Source organism: Microtus oregoni, unplaced genomic scaffold, assembly GCF_018167655.1.
Source record: "Microtus oregoni isolate MIOR12 unplaced genomic scaffold, Mior012 000024F_ref0000369, whole genome shotgun sequence".
Taxonomy (NCBI): domain Eukaryota; kingdom Metazoa; phylum Chordata; class Mammalia; order Rodentia; family Cricetidae; genus Microtus; species Microtus oregoni.
This window is the reverse complement of record NW_024543083.1, coordinates 12,502,874-12,515,073: the sequence shown is the minus strand read 5'-3', so window position 1 is coordinate 12,515,073 and position 12,200 is coordinate 12,502,874. Positions and strand designations below refer to the sequence as shown.

General features: G+C 46.3%; 2 protein-coding genes across 4 annotated transcripts in view; one reads left to right on the top strand and one right to left on the bottom strand.

Annotated features, from left to right (window-relative positions):
• Mcph1 (microcephalin 1) overlaps positions 1 to 12,200 on the top strand; it is a 204,082-nt gene that overhangs the window by 93,578 nt on the left and 98,304 nt on the right. The window lies entirely within an intron of this gene.
• Angpt2 (angiopoietin 2) overlaps positions 1 to 12,200 on the bottom strand; it is a 53,123-nt gene that overhangs the window by 4,816 nt on the left and 36,107 nt on the right. The window contains exons 4-7 of the mRNA XM_041673788.1: positions 10,906 to 11,138; positions 8,457 to 8,587; positions 3,435 to 3,536; positions 2,210 to 2,376 (exon numbers count right to left, since the gene is read on the bottom strand). Coding sequence (XP_041529722.1) covers positions 2,210 to 2,376; positions 3,435 to 3,536; positions 8,457 to 8,587; positions 10,906 to 11,138 — 633 coding nt within the window. The remainder of the gene's footprint in view (positions 1 to 2,209; positions 2,377 to 3,434; positions 3,537 to 8,456; positions 8,588 to 10,905; positions 11,139 to 12,200) is intronic.

Genomic DNA, 12,200 nt, shown 5'->3' with positions numbered 1-12,200 from the left:
GACCCAGGACACCGGATGCAGTGTGTGGAATCCTAGCTCTTTGGTATTTGGGATTCTGAAACACGTTTCTTTCCGGTCCTTCTCCTCAAGCCTAGGCAGGCCGGATATGTGCTACCCCGCAGCAGCTCCCCTCCCCCCCTTAAGGCTTGTCTTCCTTTTCAGTCTCTTGTCTTCTTTGAAAGGTCAATACTCAGGGGACTCATTAAGTGTCCCCCAAAGGCAAGTAATATAAGAGAGAAAGTTATTTTTATTAGTCTCTATTTGAAAGGTTGTTCAATTTTAAATCCTTTGGAAGCCTACCAGATACAAGCATTCTTTCAAATCTGTTATTAAGAACAGCCATGAACTGGCCATGACAGTGCCCATGCCTGTAATCCTAGCATTTAAAGGTGGAGGCTGGAGGATATGGAGTTTGAGGTCATCCTTGGCTACATAGAAAGTTCAAGACCAGCTTGGGCTCCATAAATCCTGGGGTGGCGGGGGGGGGGGTGTCAGGCAGGCCCACCAACTAATTATCCAATCGCTATATACCCCTTTCTTATACACTTTCAATTTTCTGCCTTTTCTCGTTGGCGAGAAGCACAGTGAGGTGTGTGCCTCAGCCACTCTACGTTGTATCGTGCCCCACCTACCATGTTATCGTCCTGCTAATCACTGTAGCGAGTTTTTATAGACTATTTGTTTTACATTTCAAAATAAATTAAGCCTCAAAACCAGCAGGTTTTCTTTTCAAATAGCATATTCAAACTGTGTTTGCATTTCCAAAGCTTAACATATTTTTATTATGTCAGTGTGCAAGGGTGCTGACCCATTTAGTAAAATCTCCTTATGTAAACAAGCTAATTCTTCATTTCTGTGTTTCTTTCATCTTTAAAAAAGTTAATTCCTCTATTGTAGATTCCTAGCTGCTGCCAGTGGAGGAAATGTTTAGTTTGGAATTAGCACAATGAAGAGCACGTGTGTCTCAGAATCGTGGCTGCTAGGCTCTGCCGTCAGGTGCGACCTGCTGGGGACAGGGACAGTGCCTCTCCTCCCATTCATCTCCCCGCTCCAGAGAAGCCTGAGCTGTGCTAGAAGGTCACTGAGTGCCTCCCCAACTGTTCCAAAGTCACATTAGACCTGGTCTGTTTTGAAAACAGCTTCTGAATCCTCACCCACTGTCTGTAAATAGCAGGCTGCTCTGGGTAGCACGTAGCTCTCAGGTCAGGCCCCAGACTCTGAGCCGGCTTCCCTGTGCTGTCCACTGTGACCTCCGCAGGACACCAGCCAAGGACGTCGTAGTCAGGCTTCCTCTCCACAGGCTTGGGCGCCACTGACGTGGAGGTGGCACTGTGGGCCATGGCTTTGTTTGTGGAGTGCCTGTTGTGCGTCACTCACCCTCTGTGGCTTCAGTAGCTTTGCTACGTGCTCTGTGAAGAACACAGGCAACAGGTGCCCGCATTCTTGGGATGCCTGTCCTCAGCTGTGCTTCCATCTGTTTCTTTGGTGCGACCATCCCGCCCTTCCTGCCCAACACCCCTGTGGAACCTGGATTTGAGAGCATGCTGTACACACTGACGCCACAACCTCATGCGTGGCTCTGGTCGTCCTTGCTGATCTCCTCCTACCCATGCTTTACAGCAGAGTGTGTAGTCAGGGCTGCCCGTGCCCTTGGAGCATTTGGTTACTGTTGTCAGATGGGGGGCTAGGGGGGAATGAGCCACTAAGGAGGCACTGGGACTCAGGTGTGCTTTCTGCTCTTTAATTTGGAATCGAACACAACTGTTTAAACTTCAGAAAGGGGGAGGGGGGGTCTAAGTTAATACCTTTGGGAAGAAAACAGCATGTCTGCTGTTATACAAAATACATATCAAAGGGCTATTTTGTGCTCCCTAATTCTACATGGGGCTCTTAATTGCTTGCTGTCTTCCATGCACACACAGGAAAGCAACAGCTACAAAACCACCCTCACAGTTTCCTGCATGTTGTTTGACCACGGTTAGAAGTCTGTCCTCTGCCTGTCTATCTCTCATCTGTCTCCTAGGAACTGAATTGTGGGTCTTGCCCATGCTAGACAAGTGCGACACTAGGGAGTTATATTACTAGAGTTTTTAAAGGGAGCAGTGCAGCACCTCTAAGAGAGAGCCGTGCAATACGGAACAGTTCTGCATCGTGTTTGGATGAGCGTGGCTCTTAGTTTCTGGATTTTTCTCAGTGACAGCTTACTTACCTGTAGTTGAGCTCTTCATTGGAGAGGTAGAAGTGCTCATACAGCGAGTGTGCCTCGTTGCCTTCCCAGTCCTTCAGCTGGATCTTAAGCACATAGCGCTGCCGGTTGGTCAGCTGTGAGACAAATTCGTTCCCCAGCCAGTACTCTCCCAGAGGGCTCCCGAACCCCTGCGGCCAAGAGCACTTCAGTTAGCCTGCTGGTTGTTCTTTGTGTCTGGAATCCATCTGCTTATGGTGCGGTCAGCAGATGCTACTCCCTACTAGAAATGGAAGGTCTTATACACAGGGACGATTTTAATTAATTTTGAAAGAGAGAGACAGAGAAACAGAGAATGGGGTGAATGTGTACCAAAGTGTGTTTGTGGAAGTCACCAACACCTCGGGTGTTAGCTCTAGCCTTCCACCTGTGTCTCATTCACCATTGCACATACAAGGCTAGCTGGCCACTGGGTTCTGGGGACTCACGTGTCTTTGTTTCTCCTTTTGGCATGGGGTTACAGGTGAAGGTCACCATGTCCAAGCTCTATATGGGTTCTGAGGATTCAAACTTAGGTAACCACACTTACATAACAAGTATTTTATGCATGGGTCATGTTTCCAGCTCAGGAAATAGATTTTTGATATTGCTTATTTTCAAGACAGGGTTTCTCTGTGACTTTGGAGCCTATCCTGGAACTTGCTTTGTAAATCAGGCTGGTCTCAAACTCACAGAGAACCGCCTGCCTCTGCCTCCTGAGTACTGGGATTAATGGTGTGCACCACCACTGCCCGGCTCAGCAAATAGATTTTTAAAGGTCAAGTTTAGACCTGGAGAGATAGCTCAGTGGTTAAGAGTACTAGCTGCTCTTCCAAAGGACCAAGGTTCCCACATGGCTGCTTACACATATCTGTAACTACAGTCCCAGGGTTTCTGACACCCTTACACAGACATACATGCAGAGAAAACACCAATGAACATAAAATAAAAATAAATTTTTAAAAAAGTCAAATTTAAGGAACTGAGCTGTTCTCAGAAGGAAACTGCTGTTAGAATATTTAAAGCCACTGACATGACCATGGACAGAGATAAAATTGTAACACTCAGCTCGGCACCCTGGAATGTTTCTGCCATTAATTATTAATTAATTATGCCTCCAACAGAGCAGCTTGCCTGGGGTGCTTTGTACTATATTTCAGTTACTTTGGGGGAAAGTATTTTTTCATGGTGGCTTAGCACGCCTCCTTACCTCTTTATATTCTTTCCATGTTCTCTGGAAATCAACGGTACCGTCTTCCCGGTGCTGGATGACTGTCCACCCACCTCCACTCGTGTCCATATCACAGTAGGCCTACAGGACAAAGCACACAGTCATCCCATGGTGAGCGATGGTGACCGTTGTTCTGAGGGGTAAATTGTCAGATTCCTAGAGTGTACTGGAAGCGTTTAGAATGGTGATGGTCAACACGCAGCAGGGTAACATGACACACGGGTGAAAAGTGGGCTAAAGAGTCCCACCCCAGAGTTGTTTTGGGGAGTGACCCCTTGTGATCAGGAGACTGGCAGATTCCCCTCAGATCCCACATCTGCAACACGTAGAAAACCAGAGACTTGTGTTCACAGCGTTGACAACCCTCACTGCCAGCTACGTCCACGCTGTAGAGTTACTGCTCTGTCACTACAGTACCAACCTCTGGTCACATTCCCATGCTCTGGAACTATGGGACTTCCATTGTGTGCAGAAAACGCCAGTTTATTGGTGGATTCCTGCCCGTGAGGGCCTGGGGGTTCAGGAGTGCCAGCACCGTGTGACCCAGCTTGGCTAGGCAGCTCCGACACAGGGGTTTGCATTTAGGCTTCTGCACACATCCCTTGCTGCCTGTGGCATTTTTCCCCAGTATTTTATTTCTGCTTTTAAACTGCCTCAGTGGTCTTAAAAAATTTTGTCCAGAACACAAAATTCTTTGGACTTGCATGCTTAATTTCAACTCAGCTGGAGTTTTATTGTATAATTAAAAACCCTTGAAAATAAGATTATAATATTTTTCAATTATAAGATTACAGTAGTACCAAAAACAAAAGTTTTCCAGAAAATAAGATCATTTCCCTACAGCACACATGGTATGAATAGTAAGGTTCACAACCAGTTTCTTTGTTGAGTGTCTTGGTCTTTGCATACTAAGGAGACCATTTTTCCAGGATTAGCCTAAATATAACTGCTTTGTATTTGTGAGTTAGGATCATAGGGACGAGAGCTAAAAGAGTCATGAGAGCCTCTCATCCTGTTTGTATTACCTACAAAGAACCAAGCCCCCAGGAGTCCATGTTGTTGGCCCCGTCATTCATGGACCTTGAGACCATTAGTGGGCTGCTTTGTTGAGGTGTCTGTCCCGCACCATTCTCCCTCTCCATGAAGACTCTGAGCTCATGTCTCCTGCCCCACTGACACCGGGGTGAAACAAAGTTGTATTTACTTATAAGGAGACTACTTCCTCAGTAGAATCATACAAATGCATATAGCAGGTCCGCCCCGGTTGCCGTCGTGTACTGAGGCTGTGCTTGTTAATTTGTGTCCCTTGCACTTTCACCGCCACCGCAAACTCCGGACATGATTGATTTAACACCAATTCCTCTGGGCAGTTACCCAGCTGGTAGTGAAGAGTAGGATTTGAGCCATCATCCCTTTTCCATGACATCATGCTCATGCTGCCCAACGCCGAAAAACATGAACCTTTTGTCAATGGACGAAAAGTCCTTTAGCCCAGATCCATGCTGAAGTCAGTTCGTGAGGTCCTCCATCTCACTTGCCTGCAATCGACCAGCTGACCAGTGCTGTACCATTGTGTCAGTTTTTCTTCTTAAAACTCCTTAGCACACTGATGAAGCAGCTACACGAGGTAAGGACCCAGTGGTTGTGCACAGAAGTTAACTGCCCAGCATCCTGAGTGGCACGTTGATAGATGGGAAGAAATGTTTGTAGTGAGCCCACTGTGTTCTAATAACATCTGATTCCGTGGGGTCAGAATCATTACAATGGAGGTAGTTGATGGGTGGTATTTAAAGAAGTCTCTTTCCTGCTTAGAGGACCATTTTGCTCTGTGGGAGTCAGAAGCATAACTCCCAACTTTGAGGGTCACTGCTAGTACATAAATAAATTAAGCCAACCGTGTTTTTCTTGTCTTTGACTCCATTAGTGACCATGACAAAGTTACTAGAACATTCTCTTAATACTTTGTCCAGATTTTTAAGAAATGAAGAACAAAGCACTGTGGAAAACAGAGAATCACGGTTCACTGGGCTGTGAAATTTGTGCAAGAGATAGTATTCTAGTAGAGTAGCCACATAGCCAGGAGATGCTCAGGGATAACAACGACAAGGATCTGAAAGGCAGTGGTACCCAGTCAAGGCATGCCCGCTTCCGTTACAACAAGCCTGGAGGCGCTTAGTGCCTTTGATTTGCATGCCTGGGCCTGGCACAAGGACCCAGAGCCTGAAGCTCTTCAGCAGTGATGCTTGAGTTAAGTGCTGTGCTCCAGCTTCAGGCCGTGCTGGAGTGAATAAATAGCAAACATCCATGAGCATCAGAAGTCTTAGCCTGAGCAATCTGGGGAAGGAAGCAATTGTGCTTCTGACTAGCAACACGTGTACCTGTGCTTCTCATGGATGACCTTTTGCCTTGTGTATCCTACATACATGAAAACCTACTGTAAATGTAAATTGGTGAAATGAATCAGATGTAAATTTGCAATCCTAAAGCCTTTGATGTGAGCATTATTTCCTTTGAATGAGATGACCATGTCTGCTGTGAGCTCTGTGCAGGCTCCATGTATTATTTTGTCCAGGGCCATTTCTGGCGTTATGCTTTGTCTGTCATTCCATGCTAGGTGGGGTGACAGGTCAGCAGCACAAGGTCACATTGTCATTTATGGGACTCCAAGTCTGCAAGGGCGTTTGCCGGTAACAGCACAATTCCCCAGTTATTTCAATTTTTTAAATCTTTGTTATTAGCATATGTACGATCTGTGTGTGTGTCGGTGTGTCTCTCTCTGCGTGTCTCTGTGTGGAGGGGAGTATGCAAGTGGAAGGCAGAGGATGACTTCTGAGAGCTGATGCTCTCCTTCCATCCTCTGATCCAGGGACCACACTCAGGCCACCAGGCCATCACACCACCCATAGACCGGGGATTTCAGAAAAGAAATCAAGGTTGTAAAAACTTACTGTCCCCTGCTGTGGAAAGAGGTCTAGTCTCACTGAGAATATCTGAGAGGAATATAAATCTGTGTCTAAGCATGACCTAGACACATAATCCAGAGTGCTCGCTCTTCCCGTCTTTGTCCCTGTCAAACTGAGGGTAGCATGGTGTTTGGCAGGAAATGGCACTAACCCAGAAAAGCATCCCAAGAGTAGTGTGACCATGTGACAGTGTGGTTCCAGTGTTCACGGTGCGCTCATAGCCTCTGTCCATTCTGGGTGCTCCTGCCCCATTATTACCAGGCCAAGAGCAGGCAGACATCTGGTGACAGACACCAGAATGCAAAGAACTGTCTTGCAAGCTGCCTAGCAGAGCTGGTGGAGACGCTCAGCCTGGGGTTACTGGTTTTTCATCTGCAGCAAGCTGTACAGTTTCCCTCCTCCTCCTGGTGCTCTGCTTCTAGGCCACCAGGGACATTAACCAATTTCCAAGGTTGGTTTAAAGCAGCATGAATGAATTAGAGAGATTTTTTTGCAAAGTATTATCCTAAATAGTACAGTATTTACTTTGCAATTCATAATCGAAGTGTATGTTACTGTTTCAAATTCCACATCTTTAAACACTTAAATGCTTGTATTTTTCTTTGATAGCATGCTAAATTCTGAAGATAATACTAAGTTCAAAAAGATACTGCTGGGGCTGGAGAGATGGCTCAGCGGTTAAGAGCACCGATTGCTCTTCCGGAAGACCCAGGTTCAAATACCAGCACCCACATGGCAGCTCACAACTGTCTGCAACTCCAGGGTCTAACACCCTCACACAAAATATACATGCAGGCAAAACACTGATATGAATAATAAATCGTTTAAAAAAAAGATACTGCTTCTAGGAGCCTCTGAAATTTCTGTTTTTACACAGCATCCCATGCACTTCCTGAAGTGATGCTGGCTCAGGGCGTAGCTGCTCTTACTTGTAGATGCAAGCATACCTGACAACAAGGGTCCTGTACGGCTGTCCAGCGTTCACATGACCCGTCGCACTGATTCTTGGGCAATGTCGTTCGTTCTACCTTGTCAGACCTCTCAGGGAAGTTACAGGAAGTGATTATCTAAAATACAGTCTACCTGGGCTTATTCATGGTACGTCAGTATACCAGACTGCTTGTGGATGGCCTGGTCTGCCCGTGTGTTAGTTAACATGCCCTGCTGGACAGGGCTGGGGTTCTGAATGCTTTCTACAGATAGAACAGGTACTGAACTGAACTCCCCCATATGAGAGGAAAAAGAATTGCACCCATGGACAGTGTGCTCAGGACGTCTAGACTGCATTGAATGGGGTCATATTCTTCTGATGTGAGCTGTGGAGCCCTGAGCCTCCTGGGGACCCTGTAAGCAGGTCCTGGTGTGAAGCAGGCCTGATGCTAAAGGGGCTGGTAATGTGTGCTCTGCTCAGCCCACGTGCAGTCTAAAGAAAAAGTAACCAGTAGTGCCAAAGAAATCTTCCAAAGCAGTAAAAGTATTTTTGTTTTGGCATTGTGTTTAGAAAGGGTCTCAGTTATCAAGCTAACCTTGAACATCTGGACCCGAGGAATCCTCCTGCCTCAGAAAAAGTGACTGACTCAACTTTGGCTGCTAAGTGCAGATCTTTCTGCAGTTTGTATGACAAGAAGGGAAGTGTGTGCAAATTAGTCCCTTCAGAACAGTTGCGTTAGGTGTGTTCTCAGTGCATTCCTCCAGAAAGGAATGCAACTATTGCCTAGGGAGATGGTTAAAGGACAGACTCTGGCTAATCCAACTTCACTTTGGGGAAGAGATGTTCATTAAAATGAATGAGGTGATGCCAGCACCTGGGGTCGGGAGTGGGGTGGGGGGCATCCGACTGTCTCGTCATTTCAGCAGGACATGCTTACAGAGGGAGGTAGAGCTGCAGGCCATGCTCAACATCCCTGCTCTGTACCCAGCAACAGCAGAGCCCTCAGTGTGTGCCTGGGAAGGGCATGGAATGGGTGCTCAGGGGTTCCTTGGCCTTTGCAGTGACTCAGGGGTGCCCCCATGACTGCTGTAAGGCGTCCTTTCTTACCTTGATCTCCTCTGTGGAGTTGGGAAAGGTCAGCGTGTAGATGCCACTGGTGCTGAGGCCTGACTTGAAGACTTCCGCACAGTCTTTGAAGGTGCTTTGCTCTTCTTTGGGGACAGCAGCAGAGCTCTTAGCTGTGTTTAAAAAGCAGCGGGGCATTTCAGTGGCGTTTGTGAATGGAGAGAAGCCTATTATTCAGTACTTAATCATTTGTTCTAGTGTAAGCGGGACCGACTGTACTTGCCCCAGAGTTACTCTTGAAGCATGTTTTCCTGTCACTTTGGAAAATTAGTACAATTAGCTCAAATGTATTTATTTGTGTGTGCTCACAGCTGTGGCTTGTGTGGCTGTGGCAGTCAGAAGACAATCTGCTGGAGTCGGTTTTCCTTCCACCATGAGAGTCCTAGGATCTAACACAGGATTTTTGGTGGCAAGCACCTTTACCCAGTGAGCCACCTTGCCAGCTTCCCTCCCTGTTAAAGCCAACTATGTGTAATGTGGGTACCTCATAATGAGCTGTGATAAGCCACTCCTTAAAAAAAAAATCCCCTCTTGACTAGACTTGAGCAAACATTGTAAAAGAACAAAGGGAGGGTGCCCCTGAAACAGCAATTCCTCTACCATCAACCCAGATCGCTTTCACTGATTGTCTCCCTGAAGTCAGAATGTACACACTGGCCGTTCTTGGTGTGTCTGAGGCTGTCTTTAATCTTAGAGTATGAAATGGAAGGCTGAAGAGAGGGCTCCAAGTTAGGTCAGAGTATTTGCTGAGCAAGCCTGAGAACCAAAATTCAGATCCTAGCACTCATATAATATCCCCAATGTGGCGGCACACACCTGTAACCCCAGTGCTTGGGGACAGGAGATGGAAGGATTTCTATAGCTTGTTAGCCTAGCTCTGGTTCAGTGAGAGACTCTGTCTCAAGAGAAGAAGGCAGAGAGTGCTGAAGCAGGCCACTCAGCATCTTCTCCAGGCCTTTCCCTGCATGTACAGGAGCGCACACACATGTGCCTCCACAGGCACCACGTCCACACATACATCCAATATTGAATGGGCATACTTAGTGTCCTTTGGGGGTGCATAATAGCCTGCACATCTGTGGGAGCACAATGCCTATTTATCTGTGTGTTTAAATTCTTCAAGTCCAAACCTTGCAGGCTTATAAAATTCCTTTAGATTTTAATTCTGCCATAGTTGTTTCAACTTGCCATTCTTTCTCCACCTGCCATTTCTACCTGCCAAGCACCAACTGAGGCAACATCGTGAAATAAACCACAGTATGAATAAAGTCAAATTCAGTTAGGAAAAAAAAATCCCACAGAAAAACACTACAAAGATGAATGGTACGTCCCATCTTTAACTAATGACTGAAGATTTTCTTTACCTCCCTCCCCCACCCTCAGTAAGTAAAAGAATCTAACAAGTAAAAGTGGCAGGAAGAAAGCTAAATATGTTTAAAGGAATGGAAAGAGATAGGAGCTGGTGCTGCCATGATACCAACTGTACATCAATGACAGGGAACGGGGGCTCTCACCTGTGTCTCTAGCCTTCCTATGGGCCCAGGGCAGTTTTCCCATTTGAAAGCCAAAGAAAGAAAGATTCGCTATAGCTTAATAGCTTGCCAGCCTCCTCCGGTTGACTGATGAGGGAGCTAACTCGAGAACCCTGCAGCCTTGAATCAGAACTGTTTTTGAGGGTTGAAGTGGTAGCTGTTGGTAAAGGCTTACTTTGCAGGTGTGGGGACTTGAGGTTGATCTCTAGAAACTCACATCCAAAACAAAGCCAGACATGGCCGCACACCTATAATCTCAGCGCTGGGGAGGGGGAGGGGGAGGGGGAGGGGGAAGAGATCCCTGCAGCTCCCTGCCTGGTGAGCCCTGCCTACTCTGTGCTCCAGGTTCCTTGTGAAAGACTGCTCCTAAAGACAACATGAATGGCACCTGAGGAACAACATCAGAGGTCGACTTCCAATCTCTAGATCTGCAGTTCTCAACCTGTGGGTCACAACCTCTTTGAGGGTCAAACAGCCCCTTAATGGGTGTCACTTAAGATTATTGGGAAACACAGATATCTATATTATGAGTTGTGATAGTAGCAAAATTACAGTTATGAAGTAGCAACCAAAATCATTTTATGATTGGGGGTCACCACACCATGAGGAACTGTATTAAAGGGTCACAGCAACAGAAGGTTGAGAACCACTAGCTTAGACACGCGTGAATGCATGTGCCCACAAACATGCACACACATGAATATGCACACATGCACACAAACTGGAGTTAGTGTTTCATGATAATTAGTATAATGCATGCTCTCCTCATTCTTTGCCTCCTCTGTGCTTGGCCTCTGCTGAGAGTCTTGTACTACTGGATGAAACACCTAAGAGAGATCCTGTTGGAGTTTTGAGGGTCCGCTAACCATAAGTCATTGGGAGTAAGGAGGTCCACTCACAGTTCGGGGCTGACATCATGGTCAGCAGGCTGTTGACCGTCTCCATGAGGTCATGCTGCTGCTTCTGAAGGACTGAGTTGTTCACGGTGGCCGTCACCAGCTTCTTCTCCAGCTCATCGATGACTGAGCTCTGCTTGGACACGAGCACCTGGAGCTGATCCTTCTGCTCCTTCATGGACTGCAGCTGCACACTGTGCTTGTCCTCCATGGCCAGCACCTTCTTTTCTAGGAAGCTAACAGGAAAGGTGTTTGTAAGCGCAGGGAGTCCCAGAGGCCTCAGGACCTTGCCAGACAAGTGCTTGGTAAGATCTCATCATTTCCAAAGGTAATAAATCTTTTTGTTTCTTGGACTTCTGCTTGGTTAAAATGCAATATAAAGTGGAGAGATCTGGGGGCTAGAGATATGGTTCCATGGTTAGACACACTAGCTGCTCTTGTTCTGTTCCCAGCAATCCTATGACTGCTCACAACTCATAACTCCATTTTCTGAATGTGTATACTGGTAAGCATAGCTACCTTCCTTAATTCTAGTTCTAGGGGATCTGATCCCCTCTCCTGACCTCCACAGGCACCAGGTATGCATGCTGTGCACATTCCTACATGCAAGCAAAAATCATATGCATAAAAATAAGAATCTTTTAAAAAAAAACATTGTTTTAAGTTTAAAGGGAGATTTCTCACAGCCCCCCACAAATCTTTCAGATTGCCATGGTAAGGTAATTTAGGTGTATTGTGTACATGTGTGTATGTGTGTAAACCTGACAGAGTATACAGTCTTATCTGTGCAGGAATACACTGGGCCTCGGCACTAGACTGTGTGTGTCAGTAAGACTCTCTGCTACAAGCTCACAGGATGGTTATTATTTCAAGGCATGCTTGCACTGTGCTTTCCTTGAGAGCAGGGAGTTTGAATTATTCCTCAGGTCTTGTGTTTCCCTTTTCCTAAACTATTTCCAATCTAATATTAATCATAATAACAACACCTGCTCTCTCAGTACTATGTGACAAGTATTCTACTATGACAAATATTGTACACAGTTAATCCTGATGCTGGCTCGTGAGTTTCAGTGACCTAGTCAGTTTTGCATTGGTTCCCTGATCTGTAAACTGGGCTGATATTACAACTGCAAGAGGCTGGTCCGAGGAGTAAGTGCATGGACAGGCATAAACAGGCTGGAGTTGACACTTAGGAAGTGTTATTACCAGTATCAACATTATCATCTAACGTCCAAGGAGTAACTGAACAAAAGTAAATTTCAACACAATAAATCATATGCCTACGGACACACCCAGGT